Source organism: Manis pentadactyla, chromosome 7 (assembly GCF_030020395.1).
Source record: "Manis pentadactyla isolate mManPen7 chromosome 7, mManPen7.hap1, whole genome shotgun sequence".
NCBI lineage: Eukaryota > Metazoa > Chordata > Mammalia > Pholidota > Manidae > Manis > Manis pentadactyla.
Genome location: NC_080025.1, coordinates 878,781 through 900,258, shown reverse-complemented (window position 1 = coordinate 900,258; position 21,478 = coordinate 878,781). Strand labels below are relative to the sequence as shown.

Below are 21,478 nucleotides of genomic sequence, written 5' to 3'. Positions count from 1 at the left end.
GGAATTAGGCAATGCATTTGTGAAAAATTAGTCTGGGGGAGGGGGCAAAATGTCTGAAAATGCACTGAACTATTCCCAATAAATACAAGGGTAGATCTCAGATGCCAAGAGAACCTTCTTGTCTCTACCAGACGCGTCTGTCCTGCTGTGCTCTGGGACTCGGGGGAGTGGCCTCCGTATTGAGCACGGCCGTTCGGGGAGGGGGTGGTGCTCCTGACCTCGTGTTTACAGCAGTGCTGGGCCACTCCCAGGGTGCAGGCGGGCAGTGCCCCTGGCTGGTATTTGCGCCGCACCCTGCCTTAGCTCGGGCTGCCGTGGGAAGCCCCTCAGATGCCTTCCCTCTTCCTCAGGGTTCTGGAGGCCAGGAGGCCCGCGGTCTGGGTGCCTGTCCGGCTGCATCCCGGTTGGAGGGCTCTTCCTGGCCTGTGGTCAGCACCTGCCCACTGCACCCACACAGGCAGGGCAGCTCCAGACTCTGCCCACCAGGGACCCCTCACCAGGCCTGACCCGGGTCACTGCCCCAAGGCCCCACCCGCAAACACCACCCCCAGGGGCTGGGCTTCAACACATGGATTCGGGCCACGCACGCCTGGGAAATGAGAGGCAGCCACCGCTACCTCATTGTTCTCTTTGTGGTGCCTTTTCTTTATTTCCCCTTGAAAGTAGATTGTCTTGCATTTGTAACTGGAAGGAAAAAGTACACGTGATTGCTCTGGACAAGTGTGTGCAGAGAAACGGCGTGTGCCGCCTCCTGCGGTCGTTCCTGCCCACGGCTGCCTCTCCACCCACCTGGCTGCTCCTGGAGGTGGTCTGTCCCTGTGGGCGTAAGAGGTCACCTTTCACTCCAGGTCTGTCGTTCTGTGCTGCTGGGACGAACCGTCCTAAATCAGAGCCTGGAGCAGCACAGACCTACTGCAGTTCTGTAGGTCAGAGTCCAGCACTGAGCTAAACTCCGGTGTCGGCAGGGCCAGTCCCTTCTGGAGGTTCCAGGGAGACCCCCTGGCCTTGCTTTCCCCGCTCCTGGGGGCACCTGCTCCTGGCGTGCTGCTGTCCTCCATCACAGAGCCAGCAGTATGGCACCTTCAGCCCCCGCCCGCCCTCCGTCTCCCTCTCTGACCTGTTTCTATCCTCGTGTATCCATCTCTGTCCCTGCTTCTCCATCTTACAAGGGCTCCTGTGGTGACACTGGCCGGCCCAGACAGTCCAGGGTCATCTTCCATCTCAAGACCCCTAACGAGTGACACCTGCAGAGTCCCTTTTCCGTCGTAAGGTAACGTCTTCCCACACCCGAACTGGGGCGTGGACCGCTTGGGGCCACCACTCAGCCCCTGCAGAGTCACTGAGGCCACTGCCTTCCTCCATCTGTGCCTCCACCACCCAGACAGACCTGGACCTGCAGGCACATGACACGTGTTTGTCCAAAGAGCACAAATATCTGAGTAAGAACTGAGAAAATCACAGGATAGCAGAATAATCTTGGATGGCAGCCCACATGACAGGTCCAGAGGGAAGCTGTTAATAACCTGCTGAATGTGGACAGGACACGCAGCCACCACCACCCATGCTGGGCCTGTGCCCCCAGCCCCTCTCCCGGGTTTCTGGGTGCTGAACGGAACCGTTCAGACTGCAGACTTGGACTCCCCGCCCCAGGAGGGCAGCCGAGAACGGTGCTCTGGCCACCAACTTAAAGCAGCGAGATTTGTCCCGGGCTCAGCACCTCCTGGAGGCTCACAGACGGCCAGCCACATCCCTGGGGTCCATGAAATCGAGCTCGCAGGCCCCTGTCCTTTGAGGAATTGACCCATGGAGTCCACTGTGCATCTTTGTGCAGAAGACCATTTGTGTAAGTCTGGATGTACGTACATGGAACTTGCCTAAAATAAGGTGTTAGGATGTTCCTGGCCAGCAGGAGTTCCTCTCTCCACTGAGATGAATCCAAATCCTCTCTAGGCTATAAATCAACCATTATATACTATCTTGCCTAAAGATAAATATAATGGTGTCTGAATATTGGCTGATTGCCACTGTGCAAACTGTTGGTCCATACAAAAGGCTCAATTTCATGACCTGAACAAGGTATTTTTATATTCAAATTAGAATAGCAGTGCTAAACCAGACAGACAGACATCCGTGCAGGACACCTGAGAACAGAGCAGGAGAGCCATGTGTTGACACCAAGAAAGAAATCATGCAGCTGATTTTCAGTGGAATAGAATGGAATGAAATGAACCGGTTCCCTAATAGGAACCTGGGTGTCCAGCTGTCGCTCCTGCGGGTGTCTAGCTGTCCTAGCTGCATCCCTGGCCCCCACCCCCTCCACACTCCCCACACGACAGTGTCTCCAGATGTTGCCAAATATCCCTGGTAGGAGAGCAAATCACCCCTGGATGAGAACCACTGAACTAGGGACAGAACAGTAATCCCATAAGTTAGGCACCAAAAAAGAGGCAAGCACTTATTTTTTGATGGGCAGAAAAAAATTAAAATGATTCCTCCACTACTTACTTAACCAGAGCCACGCACGGTGTTGCCTCGGCAGCTCCTCACCGTCCACGGCTGGGGGGCGTCTCACACTGCTGCGTCCTCTTCCCCGGTCGCCCTGAGCTCTGTGTTCAAACGTTGTATCCCAGGCGACCTACCCAAGCAGGGATGGCGGGGACCCAGGTCACGCGACCAAAAGTACATGCCTTCTGCCCCTGCATCTCAGAAGGGCCAAGTCCCCGCTCCCCCCGGGCCCTGGGCTTTCGCCATCAGCCCGGGCTGGCATTCTAGAACATGTAACACAGCGCCACCCACGGTCAGCGGTTCTACAGGGCTCGGCTGCAGACCCTCCAGACAGGGTGGTCTGTGTGAGCCAGGGCTTGTGGAAACCCCGCAGACCTTATGTGGTGGCAACCCACGGGGCCCTGTCACTGGCGATGTGCCACCGTCACTGTGGAAAAGCTTCTGGATGGCATGAACTCACCGGCTCTGCGTGGTGTCCGCTTCCAGGCCTTTGTTTGCTTGGTGCCCTGGCCGGGTCCAGAGGCGCTGTTACACATGCCGGCCACGCCTCGCCTCCCTCCATCCCTGTGGTTCCCACCCATCACCCTGACTCTGGTGACTTCTGGCTGTGGGCTGGCACTGCATGAGGGCTCAGTGCACCTGACAGCCGGCCTCGCACCCCCCGCTCCCGGCTGAGTCACCTGTGTCAAGGCCCCTCGACTCCAAGCCATGGCGTCCTCACCCGCAGAACGGGAGGCCAGCCACCACCGTGGTTGTCTTAAAAGACCTTGAGGCTGGCACCCCACCAGCCTTCAGGCCTGGGCCCTGCAGTGCGGGTGAGGAGCCCCCTCCAGCGGCCAGTGGCCCCCAGGGGTTGCCAGCTCCTGGGCTTTGGGGGCTTGGCAGTGGCAGGCTCTCAGCCCTCGGGGCAGAGGAGGGGACGCCAGTGCCAATTCCCAGGTGCCACTTACCACCTCGGCTCTGCCATTGGCTGACTCAGCTCCAGACTCGGCACGTCCTGGGCAGAAACAAGACAGTGAGGGGGCGCCGCAACCTCGTGTCAGGGACCGACGTGGTATCTGAGCCCAGGGGGGCTGCAGGAGGTCCCTTCTCCCCCAGAGCTGTCAGACACCACAAATTCCCCAACTGCTCCCAAGAGGCAGTTCTTTCCTAGGCTCCTTGGAGAGCACAGGGGAGCAGAGGGCGGCCAGACCCAGGCCCAGGGGCTGCCAGCTGCCACCACACGGTGGACACAGAACGGACAGGCCAAACACCCCTGCTGTCCAGTGTTGGGGGCAGTGTGTACGTGGGGCCGGCTGCCCCTGATGGGGGAGGAGATGGTGGGGCATGCCTGGTTGGGGCTGGTGGCAGGAGACACGTGCACATTCATGCTCACACACATGCATATGCACCCTCCCCACTGTGAGCCAATCACCTCCCAACACTGTCACTTCAGGAGTTAGGATTCCAATATGGATGGGCTCACGTGTCATCCACCGTGCTGGCCAAAACTCACCCAGCCTGTGGTTTGGTGTCTGTACCAGGAAGCTCCAGGGTGCCTGGTGCCAACCCCAGGTAAAGGCACGTGGACCCGCCAGCTCAGGCCAGGGCCCTGGAACTGGGAGTAAGGGTGTGGAGCTTGGCCTCCCAGCCTGCCGGGCAGACCCTCAACGGGGCCAGACCCGGGAATTACTCCCCTCCGCAGGAGAGCCAGTGGCCACTGAACAGCTGGTTAGAGCCTAGCAGGACCGTGCTCACTCCTGCAGAGCCTGGGAAGTTGCCCCATGCAAGCACATCTGCGGCCTCTAAGTGCAGCTGCCTGCAGGGCCTTGACGATGCTAGCGTCCCTCCTTCTGCTGCGGGTCTGTGTCCCAGGAACCTGGGGTGTGGAGGAGTGGCCACTCCTGCCCCCAGCCTCCCCACCAAGAGTCCGTCCTGCTCCGACAGAGCCCAGGCCTCCAAGGGGCTGGACGTGCTGGGTGGCTGCAGCAGCCCCAGGCAGCCCCTCAGCTCCCACCAGCTGCAGCCTGGCCACTGCCCTCAGGTCCCAGCAAACGAGGCATCCATCTGCTCTGACCACCCGACCCCTGCAGGTTTCTTAAATTCAAGGCCTTCTTTTCCTTACATCACTACCACCTCCAGAATGAGGCCAACTCCCAAAGCAGACAGTGGAGCTGAACTTGACAGGCCCTGTCAGACTTCCCCCTACCCTCCAGAGCCACTGCCCCCTACTCGTAATACTGTGTTTAAATAAAAAGACTTTATTTATGAAATACGAGGGCAGCTAACAGTTTAAGAAAGCGTGGGGAGGTAGGACTCACCCGGGGCTGGGATATCTATGCAGCTTGGAAAACATTTGGCTAAATCATAAAATTAGCAGTTTTAGTCATTTATAAAGTGCTGAAAAATGTACTTCCAGTGAATGCCTGCATCAGGTTTTTGCTTTTATCCAGCCAGTAAGTAGAACATCAATACATGAACACACTGGTCATGACGGAAGGCACGGATGACTCGCACAGCTGGCTCTACGCGTCAGAGTGCAAGCTTGCAAGTTTGCAGAAGACACAGCTGAGTGACGGGTTGTGCTGGTCCTGTGTCACCTCCCTCGGCCTGTGTCCCCCTACCAGCAATGGGGCACCCACACTGCCGAGCGCCAGGAGTCGTTTGGAAGGCATGTCAAAAACAGTGCTCTGGTCAGACAGCGCTCCGGAAGAAACTGATGGAAGAATCCACCAAGACACTTTCTGTGCCTTCCCTACAAAGCTGAAGCACACACATTCCTAACACAGACATTAAGGCTATTTACTCTGAGAAGGGAAGATATTTTGGCCTTGACACTTGAGTGTAAATATTCACAGGTATTGAGCATTTTGGTTCAAAGCAAACATTATTTGTGAAATGTTACAAGTAATACATTGACTAAAACATTAACTGTTAATGTTTTAATAGAAAAAGGCCATATAAAAATACTACCTTGTTAAAATATACACTACACACATTATACCACTTTGGAAAACCCAGATGCACTTCAGAAAGCAAATACCACCACCTGGACTGGTATGTTCACCTGGCTTTCTTCATTGTTACAATTTATATTCTGGAATTAAAAGATATACAATATAAATAAAAGCAGTGAGTCTGAATCAAGTAAAATTGTTTTAAGAGTTGTTAATAAATTTCCTACACTACTGAATATGACCTATTTTTTCTCAAATTCTTAGTCTGCAAATTCTCAGCAAGGGGTACAGGAGTGTGCCCGCGGCACGCCCGCTCACGCAGACGGCAACAGAGGACGCAGAGAGCTTCCAGCCCGGGGCTTCAGGCCCCTCCAACGTGCTTCCATATCCCGCCCTCCCCGGAGCATGTGTCCCCCACTGTGCTCAGGACAGAAGGAGCTGAAAGGCAGGCGCATGCACCGCTGCGATATTGCACGTTTCTTCCCCAAACGCGGTTTTGGACTTTTCCCGAACTGTGTAGACGCGGCCTGAATCGGTCAGGTCAGCCGAGGGGCTCACACGTTCAGCAGCGGGATCTGCCAGACCATGATGGAGGAGGCCAGCTCCTCCGGGCGGTGCGGCCTGGCCTTCCTGCTCACCCGCCGGTGGCCCTGGCCCCCGCACGCCACCAGCACAGAGCTGGCCTTCGCCCTACGGGCTCGCCGGCCCCTGCCTGGCGGGACATCAGGGTGCCGCAGGAGGTCGTGGGTGGCGCTCCCCTCCGACCTGGGCTCCAGGGGGCTGGAGCCCTGTGCTGGTATCGGGGACCCCGCCGAGGATGAGCCCCGTGAGCCCCTGAGCCGGGTGGCGGGGCCCCCCTGACTCGCGCAGGGCCCGGCGTCCTCATGGGGGAGCGCCTCCTTATCATCTCCATCCGGGGGCTCTGCGCCGGGTGCTGCTGGGCTGTCCCTGGGCTTGTCCTGGTCGGTCTTGAGGATGGCTGTGGCTGTGACCAGGAACTTGACAGGCCCGTGGTGCGCGTGGTAGGAGACCATGCCTCTTCCTGGAAGGAACCGCCCGGAAGCCTGTCAGTGGACGTGCCCGGTGGGCACCCCGTGGCAAACAGCGCCTCCCGCCTGTCACAGGACGGGACCCCGGACAAAGCTCCCACATGAGCGACAGGGAAGTGAAAACTGCTCCATGATCGCAGTCTCATGGGCTTTTAGTTAATTCCAAGAAAGCTTAGGAAACAACGGGCTGACATGCGACCCCGGGTCCTCGTCAGCAGCACCTTGGCTCTAAGAGGCCCACCATACTTGTAAAGTATTAAAGCGACTCTTTTCCTGTTCTCTGCTTAAATGCATTCTCACTGGCTCTTAGGAAATATATTTATTATCCCAAATCTTGATTCAAAAAATTGAATACGTGAAACATGTTGAGTTTAAGAACAAGACGCCTAAACTGCCAGTGGCTTCCCACCATTTTTCATTACAAAGGAGCTGTGTGGTTCAGAATGAATTAGTCTATGGTTTTAATTAATGTGGCAACTTACTTTTCAGTTTAAAAGTGATGTGAATTGAGTTTTAAAATCATCCCCTGACCCATGAGCACATGGGAGAAACTACCTCTGGGTCTTTATGAAACCCAGGTGTCCCAGAATGCCCGGACCCTGATGTCGGGTCACAGGGGCGTGGCGTGGCTGTGGGAAGCATGTGCCCTCCTCCCAAACGCTCTGGGGCTGAACAAGGCCCTGCGCTCACCTTCCCACTTTGGCCAAAGCAGACTAAATTACAGGATTCTCTGGCCACGGCGAGAGGCCCTGCCGCCAGAGGTGCTGCTGGTCAGGGGCAGGCGCGGCTGTGGAGGGGAGATTGGCCCCAACAGTCTGGGAAGACACAGCAGCATCGCCGGGGAGGGCGGACCCGTGTGCTTCCCACACACCAGGGATGCGCCCCCTGGACACACGCCCAGAGGGGCGCCTCTGGGGAAGGAAGAGCACCTGAAGATGTGGGCAGATATCCTGTACCGACACCAGGAAGCAAGTGCAGAGACAGAAGGTGTACAGACATTTCGGTGAGTTTCCCACAAATCCTTTCCTCTGAGAGTTTTTGCCCCATGTAGCCGGTATTATGGAATCAGTAAGATCTTAGTTCACTTAATTTACAGAATTCACAGTGCTCTGTACTATTCAGAGTTCTCCGTGAACATCACTGATACTGGCTGCATTATATTCCAAAATGGCAGTAAGACCATTTTCTCAAACATTTCCCTACCCCTAATTTTGAACATTTGTTTCCCGCTTTGTGCTATTAAAACCTGAATGCCACGAAAATATCGTTCTGTACTGTGCTTTCTTCACAGGCGTGGCTGCCTCCCACGGCCAGATCCTGAAATGGAAATGCTGATTCCGGGCACATAAGCACGTTCAGGCTCATGGTCCATGAGGCCAAACGGCTTTCTGGAAAGGCCACAGCACCTGAACTCCTGCCAACAGTGCAGAAAAGCCCAGGGGGGCCTTTTCAGGTGCCAGGCTTCCCTCTTTGCTATATAAAGTATTAAAAGCATCCACTTTCATTGAGCAAAATTATCTAAGGACAGAAGCTAATAGGGAACAATAATGGTAACATAAAACACGTTTTGGGGTAAGACTCTCCCTGGGCCACTAACATAAGCAGCAAGAAAACAAAAGCATGAATGGGTGGTTCAAATTAGCAGGCACCGTCTGTGGGGTACACTAAGAAAAACCCTCCACACAGTTGAAGCAGGTCCTGGGATGGTGATGCATGACAGAGCTCGGTGGGCTCACAAGACTGGCAGGGCCCGGGCACAGGCCCGCAGGGTGGGGGGTGGACTCACCAGTCACCTTGGGGACCCCCTGCAGGCGGGGCACAGGCAGGGCCACCACAACGCCCAGGCTGGTGCCGACCATCAGCAGGCCGTGGCAGACGAGCAGGCTGGTCACACACAGCCGCTGGTGCCCTGGGCGGAGAGAGAGAGACAGCCTTGCACGGTGCCACGCTGGCTGGACTCAGACCTGCCAGACTGCACAGCGGGTCCTGCCGTCGCCTGTGACCCCGCATCTGCCCATATTTGGGATATTCTGTGTGGGGCACCGGCCACATCTTCCAGGAGAACAAGCCTGGAGCCCCGCAGTCTCTGGGTTGCTGTGCCCATGCCAAGGGCCGTCCCCGCCATGTCCACGGGGGCAGGACAGACATGGGGACAAAGGGCGCAGGCAGCTCCAGGCTTTAAATGGGGTAGGAACACTTAGAGGGACCATCCCCGCCTCGGCCGCTGCCTGGTGCTGCCCCCAGACCACAGGAAGGCCAGCTCCGGTCAGCAGTGCGGCCCCAGGGCTGAGACACATCAAGGAAAGGCCCCCAGCTTTACACAAGTAACTGCCAAAAACACAACAGAGGGAGTGGGTGAAGAGCACACCAGCCTTCAAAGTGTGGTGGGGACCCTACACAGGAGGCACCTCTGCTTGCCCCAGAGCAGACGCAACCAAAGGAGGTGGGCAAGGCCGGTGCCGGGTGCCCCAGGACCCAGGATGGCAGCCGGAGCCAGGGGGCACGAGACCCACCCCCTGCTCCTGCTGCTTCCGCGTAAGTGATCTCGAGTCCGGTGTCACTGGCCGAACTCCCTCCCCATGTGGTCGGTGGTATCTACAAGTGACACCGAGTTTTTAAAAACCCAAACTTCACCTATTTGTTTTGGCTCCCGGGAGGTGATGCGTTCACTCAGCAGGACACAGAAAGGCCACTTAGCCTGAAGTCTGAGCCGCTTCCTGTCAAAATCCCTGCCTGTGAAAGCTCGGCACCGAGCAGAGAACGGTTGCGCTGGGACGCGCCCAGCGTGGGGCCAGAGGCCCGCTGGGAGAACGCGGCCTGGAGGGGCTCCTGCGACTCTGCGGCCGAACATCAGCCCCGCACGGCCCAGGCGCCCGACTGGCGGCTCTGCGGTGTGTGCTGGGGACAGGCCTCCCTGGGCCCGGCTGCGGGGGACAGTGTGCCAAGGGCTCAGGGAGGCAGACAGACTCTCAGGTTTCACTGACTCAACAATAAAGGTGTGAGTCACGGTATGGCGGTTTTTTGTTCTGTTCTGTTCTTTCTGTTTTTGGAAGTCCCCATCCCTCGGCCCTGCTGGGATCTGATGTGCCAGTGCAGTGACAGCGCACGGGGGCGATCCACGCATTACTGCCACACCACACCACAAGACCCTCCTGGGAGCCGCCGCAAGCCCATGCTGAATGGCGGTCCCGTGCGCCAGCGAGCACGGCGCTGCGGCCTCCGGGGAGATGCTGGCTGGCCCCGAGGGAAGTGTCCAGTGGGCGACCCCGGCCCACACCTTCCCATTCAATGTGCTCACATGCAGTGTGAACACGTGGAAGACAGTGAAGTAACACTAATCAACAAGCCTCCGGCCTACGGATTTGGAAACAATGGGAAGAAAGGACTCTTTGGCCTTCCTGTCCTCTAAATCCCAAAATGCCAAGAAAGTCAAACTGATTTCAGATTTCACTTTTCCGGGGATGGTATTCAAGGACCACTGTCCAAGAGGACCTGAATTCTACTCTAAATTTCCCAGCTTTCTCCTAGCCCACCAAGCCATGGGGGCAAAGACCTGCAGGTAAGCACAGAATGCCCCGAAGTATTGGTGAACTTGGATGCATTTCAAATGTGATACCCATGTGCAGGAGGGCACAGGCCGACTGAAGGCACCCCGCCCACTCTGCATGGGACTCAGGCCTTGCTCTCCCTGGAAAAGAGGCCCAGTAATTTGCACAGGAATAAAGTCAAGACAGAGGCCTGTGGGGGAGGGGCAGAGGGAGTGAGGCCGGCAGAGAAAGGCCCCGGCGGGTGCGGGCATCAGGCCCCTGTGCCAGGTGCCACGGCCCCCCTCTCTGCAGAGAGCCCACGTGGATCTGTGGTCACCAACCATGCACAAGGAACAAACAACAGGGTGCTAACTGGCGGCTGTCAAAGCAGCCAGGAAGACTGCCACCAGCAATGTGGGGAAGGCCTCCCGCAAGGCCTTGTGTGCACACTGGGGTCTCCTCCCAACCACCACGACAGATCACAGCTGCAAAGGTGTCCACCAGCACGAGCAACAGAGGACACAAGTCCCCCGAGGGCATGGACACGGGAGGCCCAAACCACAGTGGTTTCCTGAAGGTAAGTGTCTATGTTAGGGAAGGCTTTGTGCTCCCCCAGACAGAACCACCGTACAGCATTGCAGACATGCTCTGTGCCATGAGCCCCAGAGTCCCCTCCACACACACACACACACGTGTGTGCTCATGGTGACCAGGAGGTGGTAAGGGTGTCATCCGGCCTGACCGTGGTGGACCCTTTACCATGTATGTGTTATCAAACTCTGTATATATGTATTAAATACAGACATTTACACATCAGTGATATCTCAGTAAAGATGTTAAAAAATAAAACAGAAGAATAGCTGTCACTCACCTTCCCAGATACAGAGGTCCTCAGTCACCTGGTGCCCCCGGGGCTGGGCCTGGGCCGCTGGCCTCTGCTCCCCTCTCCCTCCCTCCCTGCCCACTTCACCCCCTCCCAGGACCAGTGTTCTCCCCGTCAAAGGTCAGCCCCTCTAGGACTCCCTAGCCTCAACGCACCATCAACGGTGAGCCTTCCTCTGGCACCTTCTGTGTGAGCTACAGACACCTGCACCATTGCCACCGGCCGCCAACTAGCACCCAGCCACCAAAACAAACACCTCCCACCTGCCCCACCTGGGTCCCACGACCTTTGAAGAATGGTTAAAAATAAATAAACAAATGTATGCCAGGTCCCCGTCCAAATGTAATTTGTGTTGAATTTGTAGGATTATGATGAGCTCATCTCACTGCTACACTGGCAGGGGCCCGGCTACTTCCTAAGGTTCCCCGCCTCACTGACCTGCAGGACGCAAGCACTGTCAAGCGTATGAAGTCAGCGAACGGGCATCAGCTCTGGGCGCCTGGTCTCGCTCAGTCTTCGCTACTAACTCTCCCTGAGTGAAGAGCTTGCCCTCCAATTCCCGGTCCCCCCCCAGCCCCAAAATACTGTGGGCAGGCTGCGCCCTCCTTCGCCAGCCCTGTTACCTGGCAGCAGGTGGTGCACAAGGGTGGCGATGTTGATGTCCTGGAGATGCCTCAGCGTCTCCGTGTGAAACAGGCGGAGCGTGGACCCTGAGGTGAAGGCGATCCACACGCCCACGCCAGCAATGGCCATATGTGAGACCACCATGCCTTCCTCCTGGTGGGCCTCCAGCTGGTTCTGGGAAGAAGGAGAGTGTGGTGTGTGGGGCATGGCATGTGCCAGGCTGCAGTCGTCAGGAGCGGCTCCCCGCCCGCACGCTGGGACCAGGCTGTGTGATTGTCCTGCCCACAGAGGGCCACCTGCAGCCCCCGGAGTCCCTCATGGCACCCTTGCTGGCCTCTATTCCAAACCGTGACACGCCGGGTAGGGGAGAAACATCCTAGTGGCAGGTAGCTCTATCCCTGCCTACGCGCCAGGCGCCCAGAGCAGGAGTGTGCTATAGTGAGCATGGAGCAGGTGGGCTCTGGACACACCCCAGTGCTGCCAGGGAGGCTGGGACAGGGTTGGGCTCCGGGTCACGCTGGCCCTGGTCCATTTCCGGCCCCTCCCACTCTCCGGCCTCGGCTCCATGGGAAGGGGGGCCCAAGGGCACGCCTGCCACACTGCCCAGCACCCTTGGGCCTGCACCAGCATGTCTCCCCACTTTGGGGCCCTGCCCCATTCAGCCCCAGAACATGGACAAGCCTCCTCACCCAGAGCTAAAAGGAAAAGGGAGGTGGGAGGAGGGGCTCTCAGCCGAGCTCTCACCAGCCCCTCTCCCCAGTCCGCAGGCCGCCCTGGCCCTGGTCTCGAGGCCCCACCGGCTTCCCCACTGCCTCTCCTGCAGAGGCCCCAGGGATCCCGACTGCCAGACCCAAAGGACACCCATTTTCTCTGGGAGGTCTAGCAGGGCAAAGAGCTGGGGCTGACAGACGGTCTGTCCCCGAGACGGCAGCCAGGCCCCAGCGTCCTTCAACGCACAACCCGTGTGCCGTCCTGACTTGAAATGCCACCTTGATCACAGGCTGATTTTCCAAGTGTCTTTGAAGACTGGCTGTAATGCTCACAGAGAATTTATTTCTTGAAGTGATGTCTGTTATTAATGAGCAGGTAAACTGTGAATGATCATTCCATGAAAAAGCGTCCTGCCACCTAAGTGGTGAGCTGAATTGTCTAGTAAATCTCATCTCTCTAAACTGAATCCAGAAGGCAGGGCCCTCTCTGGCTTCCCGCTGTGGAAGGTCAGGGGACCGGCTCTGAAATGCGCCTTTACGCACCGTGTAGCCGCCCACAGCACCCACCTCTACAGCATGGGTCTCCACACTGATGGCAAATGCCTGGCCTCCGGAGGCTGCCCACAATGTTTCTTCCGTCATCAGGAGGCTTCTCACGGGCAGGACGCCTAATTTGATGACTTTTTGAGGTTCGGAATTCCAGGATCCATCTTAAAATAAAGCATTTCTTTTTATTTCATTCAAATTCAGTTATCTGAGCACAGGGACTGAGGAAAGGACCACAGATCACTTTAAATAAGACGACCAGACATCACCTGTAATTTCAATGCTTAAACTTGAGCCTGGGTGCCTGGATTTCCCAGAAGTAGCACCATTTCCACAAGGCAACCTAACACAGTGACCGAGCGTGGAGCACCTCGGCAGGCAGGCTCTGTGCTGACCCCAGCCCAGCCGCAGGCACCTGTCCTGCATGCACAATGCACCCTTGTAAGGATGCACGTAGGGCACGGCTCAGAGCCTGGCAGACAGGTGTTCACATAAAGTGACCCAGTCGTCAACCATAGGACCTGCACCCCAAAGAGCTGGGCAAACGCTTAAGTCTCCCCTTCACCTGCTTTTGCTTAGGAATAGCCCTTGATAACTCTGAGAAGACACTGTAAGTTCACTGAATTTACAAAAATAAACACAAATTGAGGTAAAAGGCTTCTCTCTCTTTTGATGAACTTGCCCCATTCCTGAAGCATAGAGAGGGATAAAATATTTCAGTTTGAAAATATTTTCAGTAATCCACTGTTGAGGTTTATCACACTGCATATAAAGTGTGAGTCAACAGACAACTTGGGTGGCAATAAAAAATTGTTTAAAGCAAGATTAAATGCACATTTTAAAGTGGCTGTTGTAATTACCCAGTGAGTAATTCAATCCTTCAGTTTTCAAAGGCAGCATGAATTAGGCCATGCGGCCTCCAAGCATGACTGTGTGGGTCCATCAAGGCCCCAAACGGCTGGGCCCCAGGAGGAGGCAGGCTCTGGGGTCTGCACGGCACCCTGCTCCTCGGCTCCGGCTGCAGGCACTGGGCCTTCTGATCCAAAACCTACTTACAAGTGGCTGTCTCCCGCCGAGGTGCTCAGTCACTAGGTGACCAGGCAAGTTCTGAGTTTTGTGGCGTCCTTTTAAGTTATAACCCAGATTTAATGGAAACTTTCTGTTGCTAAGAGGCTAACAGACACTGCAGGACTACAGCCCAGGGGACAGTGACCCGCTCGTCACTGGTAAGACCTGCCCTGGAGCCAGTGCACCACAGTGTGGCTAAACACCCACTCACACACACACTCACAGAGGCACACGTGTGTGCACATGCATGCACACATACACAGGTACACACACAAGCTCACGCTCACATGTGCAGACGTTCTCATAGAAACTCACAACACCTGACCCTGGGATCTCCACTGTGATGGGAACAGGGGTTCAGCGTGGGCGCACGCCTACCACCCCAGGGCCCACACAGGATTGGGGGGGCAGGTTTCTGAGTCCTGGACCGCCTGATGCCACCTGCCCAGGACTCGGGCCCTGGGCACCTATGATGCTGACGCTGCCGATTCCTCTGAAAAGAACTCAAAGATCAAAGATGGACCCGCTTCAGACACTGACTTCGGTTAAGGATTAACTTGCAGTAGTTTGTTTTCTGAGCACCTAAGTCGCTCTTTCTACAGATCCTATGCCCCGCACCCTCCCACAGAACCCTCCGGAAGGTGGGGACCCCGGCCACTGGGATGCGTGCGCCAGCTGAAGTCGACGGGCAGCCCCTCTCATGATAACTTCTTGGGGTTTCCACTCCCGGGCTGAGTTCTCAGGCTGCGTACACCAGAGCCGTGCAACACATGCTAATTCACTTTGAGCCAACACTTAAAAATCTCCAAACTTCCCACAGAATTCCAGATTTCCGACTGCCTAAAAAGTCAAGGACTTGCTGTAGTGCGCGGCTGAGAAGCAGCATTTCTCTCTTTGGAAGGCCTGAAGCCAAGTCCTCCCAACTCTGAGGACAAAACAGCAGTGAAGGGACACCGTTCCAAAGACATATAGGTGCCCAGAGGCACACGAAAAGGTGCTCCACGCCGCTGCTCATCAGGGGAACGCAAGTCAGAACCACAGAGACACCGCCTCACACCCATCAGAATGGCCACCACCCAAAAGATAAGAAATAACAAGTGCTGGCGAGGATGTGGAGAAAAGGGAGCCTCCCACACTACTGGTGGGAATGTGAACTGGTGCGGCCACTGGGGAAGATGGTAGGCAAATTCCTCAAAAAACAAAAAATAGGAATACCATAGAACCCAGCAATTCCACTTCTGGGTTTTTATACGAAAATGAAAACACTAACTCAAAAAGATATATGCACCTCTATGTTCACTGCACCACCATTTACAATAACCAAGACATGGGGGAAAGCTGAGGCCCATTGACGGGTGAGTGGGTAGAGGAGATGTGGCACCTGAATGCCGTGGCTAATGTGCAGCCCTGGCAAAGGAAATCCTGCCACCTGAAGCAACGGGGACGGACCAAGAGGGCAAGTCGCCACAGACACCGTGATCTCACTCCTCTATGGGACCCAGGAGAGCCAAAGCCACAGAAACGTGGTGGGATGGGTTCCCAGTAGCTGGCGACGAGGGCCGGGGGTGGCTTTGTGGGCATGGACTTGCAATGAGAAGCCATGTCCTGGGACCTAATGCACAGCACAGTGGCATATATTTCTAAGCGGTAAGTACACCTTAACTGTTCTCACCCCAAGAAGTGAATGACTATGTGACTCATGGGAACACTAGCTGACAGTATGGCGAACATCCCACAATACGCACATTTACTGAATCAACACAGGCTACACTCTAAACTTACGCAGTGTGGTATGTCAGATTCTATCTCCGTGAAGTGGGGGGAGAAGGCTTAGCCACCCCAAATTAAATGAATAAAAATAGTTTCACAGCACTGGAAGAAACGGACAAAATATCCCAAACCAACTCAGGAAATTTGCCAGACCAGACTGAAATTACTGTAGTTTTTCAAACTTCAAATTGCTAATAAATCCCATGATATTTCATGCTCCGGAGCAGCAGGAAAACCACCGAAAGCGAGCGGATCCGGGCTGCCCAGGCTGGCCGAGGTGGCACAGGAGGGGCACACGCCACGCGGCATGACCGTCGGAACGCAAACTGACCGGCCCGGACCAGTGACCCAGACACGCCACGGTGCCCGAGCCTGACCCACGGCCGGTGCGCATGAGTGCCCTGTTTCCCACACTACACGTGCCTCGGGCCAGGGGACACATGCTGACCCGCCAGGACCGTTACCTTGCACCTTGGTGTAGACGGCCACCGCCCCGCTGACGAGGCCGGCATACAGGCAGCGGGGCGTGCAGGCCAGGCTCATGACTGTGCGCCGCTCGGGGGTGAAGAAGTGCTGCAGCCGCGCCTTCTTGGAGCCGTGGCTGCTCTTGTAGACGGAGATGCTGCAAGAGGAGGGCAGCCTGCTGGGCTGGGGCGGGCCGGGGCCCTGCCTGCCGCCCCCACCCTGCCGCGTGCTGCCTTGTGGACGGCGGCCACTTTCATATGTCCTTCGCCTTCAGAGAGAAATTCTGGGTCACAAGCGAGCTTCCGCACTCCCCGTGCACCCTGCGCACAGCGGCCTTCACTTTCCCTTGGGCTCAGTCAGCGCACAGGGTGGCCCTGCAGGTTCTGAAGCCAAGGGGCACAGGACTGCCACAGGCCTGGCAAGAGCCCAGCTTCCACTTGCCTCTGCCAGCTCCCGAACGGTTTCCCTGCTGTCCAGCGCGGCGACCCTAGGATCCCGCGTGGGCGTGAGGGGAGCGCCCTTCCCTCGCTGCTGGCTCCCCGCCCCCAGTGACACCAGTGCAGTGTGGGGCCTCACCTGCCCTCCTCGGTCCCCAGGCAGATGGTGGGCATGCCCCGCGCCCTCATGGCCGCAGCCGTGGGCTCTGAGGGGGCGCCAGGCTCGCCGGGCCTCGGCTCCGATGGCACGTGCACCATGCACAGGATACGAGACTCCACGTTGAAGCACTCGATGACTTTGGGGTTGCCACTTTGAAATGAGACGATGGAGATCTGACCCATCTGACTGGTACAACTTCCGATCTGCATCAGAGTCACAGAGTTAGGGAAACGGACCCGCTGCTGCATGGGGTACACGGGAACCCGGCAGTCACGGCAAAGACAGATTCGACTCTCACGGGAGGACCCGCTTAAAGGGCCGAACAACGCGTTGACCAGCTGCCCACGTGGCCCCTCTCCCTTCCAGCCTTGACTGGGTTATCTCGTCTTCTAATGCTAATAACAAGAACTTGGTTTTGGTTTTCTTAGAAATCATGTTTTTATCCTTTAAAAACCCCGAACATGGCACTACTCAATGGGAAAGGCCTATTCATACACAGAATCTAAAAAAAGCAGACTAATACCCATTTTAAATGACCTAGCATCATGTCTAACAGGCCGCCCCTAAGACAGCAGAGGACAAGGCGGTACGGAAGCCGCGCATCCACTGTGTGACGCAGCAAGTGCTGGCTTTGTGCTGACGGTATCTGTGAGCCTCTATTAGCTGGTCACTCAGTGACGCTCGGCAAAGGTCACATCCCGACTGACACTTGCATTAACTGTGTCTTGGGGAGGGACCGACTGGCTGATACGAAGGGCGTGCGGCCCCTGGGAAAGCTCGGCTTGGCTGGGGTGGCCATGGTCGCAGGTTCTTTCTCCTCCCACCGGTTCTGGAAATGCTGTGATGCTCCTTATCCTGACTGCTTTTTTCCACATTACAAATAAGCATCCTGCTCTGCCGGCCTTTCAGGGGAAGGACCCCAACTGCCCAGCCGGCGTTGGCCTCTGGAGAGGGGAGTGGCCAGGAGGGGCAGCCAGTCCGGCTGGCTGACGGGAACTCTCCCGGGCTGGGAAGCCCCGGGGAGCCGCCTGCCCCTCCCGCAGCTCTCTGGCTGAGCAGACTGTCTGCCATGTCCCCCAGTACGGGGCTAGCAGCCAGGGCTGGAGACGGCTGGGGCCCGCCAGGAGGGTCCTGGGGTTCCCAGGACGGGGCGCCAGAAGCCCCATGGCTGCGTGACAGTGAGCTCCACTTGGCACGAACCAGAAACATCCACTGCAGTTGCAGAACAAATATTTCATTTGGAACTGATTAGTTTTAACTGCTGAATTCCCCATGTAAAAAGCCAGCAATAGAAGGAAAAACAGCTCATGCAATTCAAGGGCCAAAACTGAAGGAATACTTAAATTCTCACATTAGTTGCTAGTTGTCTTGGGACTGGATTTGGTCTGGTATAGTTTTACATGAAAAAGAAAAGATGTGTTTTATTTCGTAGGACGGCACATCTTTTCCACAGTGCCCAGGGACCTGACCCGTTTCATGACCTCCGTGTCTGCAAGAACAACCCCAGGCACGCTGGCAGCTAACAGCGACATTCACCCTGTAACTTCTCATCACATTAACTGTGGATATCGATTCTTCTTGAACTTGCATTGAAAACAAAAACGTCTTACCCACAGGAAACCGTGAGCCGTGGACAACGAATCTGGCTGAGTCTCATCATTCAGGTAAGGCTCAGGATTGTAAGCAGCACATTCAATCTAGTGGGAGAAAATCAAGCATCCACATTTAAATGGGGCAGGAGGTGTGCACACGTAACTCCTTCAGTGGACAAGCTCTGGCATTCAGCCGCACAAACTCCAGGTCATTACTTATTAGAATGACAACAGGAAAAGGGGAGGGTCCGAGGACACCCTCTAAATCAGAGGTTTGCAGGAAGCCCCTGAGCAAGCCCCTTCCACATCCAGAACTTTACCCCCAGACCCCAGCACTGGCCAGAAGCAGGCGTCACAGAGCAGGGGTGCCGGATGCGGTGTGGCTCCCCGGGTGGGGGCAGCTGAGCCAGGGTGGTGCTGCCCACTTGGCCCCCTTATCTGTCCACCCACCTCTCCCGGGGCTGGGATCCCCCCGGGAAGCCTGGGCTGCAGGTCTGAGCGTTGGCCAGAGGCCAGCAGTGAGGGTGAGTAGTCTTTCCTTGTTTCTCAGACACACACCCACATGCCCCTGAAGCCCCAGGGGCCCCGCCGGAGACGCCGAGGTGACAGTTCGGGGACACGAACAGACCGTGGCCCTGAGATGGGTTTGCTGCGGCCACAGTGGGCACTTTACTCAAGCTCAGCCTCTGCCCGTGGCCCACACAGACGCTGAAGGCTGGAGGCGGCGGGCGCGAGAGGAGGCCTGCACAGCACCCACAGGACAACCCCTGGGGCCACCCGACGCCCTGGCCTGAGGCAGGCAGGGGCCCAGGGACAACCCACCACCTGCCAGGCAGCCTCAGACTGGACAGGATGCTGCTGTCCCTGCACACGGTGGACCCCCGTCACCGTCACCTTGAGCTCCTGCTGCTTGGCCACCGTCACTGGCACGTGTCCCACGAGGAGAGGGTGTCGCTCCCTTCGGATCTCGTTCTCGTCGTCCTCCACGCAGAACCAGCCCATGTGGTTCTCCTCCCCTGCGGCCACAGGCGAAGGCAAGGGTGAGCGAGTGCATGGGAAGGATGCCCACCACGGCGGCGGGCTGTGACCGGGCACTGCTCCGCTCTGCGGGCACCAGAGCTGCAGGCCCAGCTCCCAGGGAGCAGCACAGCCCTGCCCCTAGGCTCGGCTGCTGGCCCGCCCTCCTGGGGGAGGCACTCTGCCCATGTCCCAGCGACTGCACCTCCCGTCCACACCCCCCTACAGGCTGACCGTCGCTAGTAACCCACCCATGTCTATGCTTCATCTCCTAAAAATGTTTTCAAAGTAACAGATGTTTAGACTCGGCGGAGGTACAGGGAGAAGTTTAATACAATATAATGCCACAGGGTGCAGAAGTACAAGGGAGTGAAGAGAGACTTCACGGGCACAGCCTACTGTCACTCAGCCCTGAGCATGTCACGCACCCAGAGGTGAAGGGGGCTCACATTCAGGCTCAGCCTATCCGCTGCAAGGTGGGCCCCCTCCCCGTCTGCTGAGACACTCCGAACCTGCTGTGACGAAACCACCACAATGCCCAGGCAGGCGGACGCTCCCCTCCCCGAGTGCAGGCTATTGGGAGGGCACCCCCAAGGGGTCAGGCCCTTCCAGTCACACGACACGACACCCCAGTGTGTTCTGAGTGACAGGTCTGCGTGTGTGAGCTGCACACAGGCACATATTTCCTGCACAGGTTGCAAGACTGCAAGGCTGACGGGGCAGAGCGACAGTGACCCTAGCGTCACCCCCTCCCCTGACAGAGCCACTGGACTCGTTTTCCGCTCCAACCGCATTCTATTCCACAGGGAGGGGTGATGACACAGCCGAGGTGAGCCACGCGGAGCCAGGCCCACGTGGGACCAGGGCTGGGACCCCCGCCTCCAGCCACAGACCCGGGGGCTTCCCCCACATGGGCGGACAGTCTCAGCTGATACGGAGGTTTTGTTAAAATAAAAGCTGGGCTTTTTTTCTCTACAACCCCTGAATTATAATATAAACAACTTAAAAACCACTTGTGCAGGGTGAATTTTTCCCATTTAAAATGGCCCTTTCAACTGAGTAGGTGAATCGGTCGGTATGACTTTATCCTCCGAGGTCCACCTGCCATCACAGCCCAGGAGACACTGGGGCTGTAGAAATGTGCACAGCCCCTCGTTCGAGCATGCCCCACGCAGCTCTTGGTGCCAGCTGGTGGGTGGTCTTACCGAGGGCGAGCTTGGCCATCTGCAGGGTGCTGATCCAGGACTCCTTGATGGCAGGGGTGAACGTACTGAACACAGCCGTGAAGAACGTGGGCCGCCCAGACCTGCCGGGAGAGGAGAGCGCCGCTTTACCATGTGGGCCCCGCCCTGTGAGTCCCCACACGCCCTCACGGTGACGAGCCGCTCCCCGGCGCTGTGCTGGGGTAAGGTCTCTACCTACTTGTCCTGTTTCCCCGGCAGCTGTAACTGAATTCGGCAGCAGTCGGCGGCTCTGATTTCCTCTTCTTTCTTCAAAATAAGTCTCTGCAAACCCGATGTCCAGTCGTGGGCTACTGCCTGGTTTAAATTCTACAAAGGAAATACGTAAGCACATCTGAAAGTGTCAATAAGCCAGGACCGTCCCAAGGACGGAAGAGCAGGAGACACAGCGACGCCCGTGTCCCATCACAAAGACGCGGCCCTGGGGGATAGGCTGCCGGGCTCGGCCAGGGCGGTTCTGACGCAGCAGCTCAGCTCTGCCCACAAGAGGGAAGGGACACTGAGGTGTCCCGCCTCACCCGACACCGGCGAGGACACACATCAGACCTAGTCTTAGCCGCGTCATTTCTCGCTTGCGGTAGAACGTGGACGCAGCCACGTGCCCACGATGACCGGGGAGTTCCACCCCGAGGGGCCTGGGCTGTTACCTGGTAGTTCCCTCTCAGGGTCCCGATCAGCTGAGCCATCTGGCCGACCACGTTTAAGTCGTGCAGCAGGTTCTGTAAGTCCTGGTACAGTTGCCCGGGCCCCACGTAGGCTCTGCCTGCAAACGAGCAAATGGAGGCGCACTGGCCTGAAGCTGTGTTCGCTCCCAGCTGCTTGTGGGCAGGAAACACTGAAATAAATTCTGGTTGACTGGTGATTTTTAAAAAGTAGATGTTTTCAAGCATTCAGTAGTTTTTGCTTCCCTAACCTCTAACTTGAAATAATCTTGGACTTACAGAAAGG

The 21,478-nt window shown here is 56.7% G+C and overlaps 1 protein-coding gene across 7 annotated transcripts in view; it reads right to left on the bottom strand.

Annotated features, from left to right (window-relative positions):
* Positions 1-4,725: 4,725 nt before the first annotated feature.
* ARHGEF10 (Rho guanine nucleotide exchange factor 10) overlaps positions 4,726-21,478 on the bottom strand; it is a 79,775-nt gene continuing 63,022 nt past the window's right edge. For all 7 annotated transcript variants that reach the window (XM_057505043.1, XM_057505044.1, XM_057505045.1 and 4 more), the window contains 11 exons: positions 21,178-21,293; positions 20,712-20,839; positions 20,495-20,595; positions 19,167-19,288; positions 18,291-18,377; positions 16,660-16,883; positions 16,083-16,240; positions 12,802-12,944; positions 11,524-11,698; positions 8,277-8,399; positions 4,726-6,483 (listed from right to left, as the gene is read on the bottom strand). In XM_057505043.1, the coding sequence (XP_057361026.1) occupies positions 5,996-6,483; positions 8,277-8,399; positions 11,524-11,698; positions 12,802-12,944; positions 16,083-16,240; positions 16,660-16,883; positions 18,291-18,377; positions 19,167-19,288; positions 20,495-20,595; positions 20,712-20,839; positions 21,178-21,293 (1,865 nt within the window). In that variant the 3' untranslated portion in view covers positions 4,726-5,995. The remainder of the gene's footprint in view (positions 6,484-8,276; positions 8,400-11,523; positions 11,699-12,801; positions 12,945-16,082; positions 16,241-16,659; positions 16,884-18,290; positions 18,378-19,166; positions 19,289-20,494; positions 20,596-20,711; positions 20,840-21,177; positions 21,294-21,478) is intronic.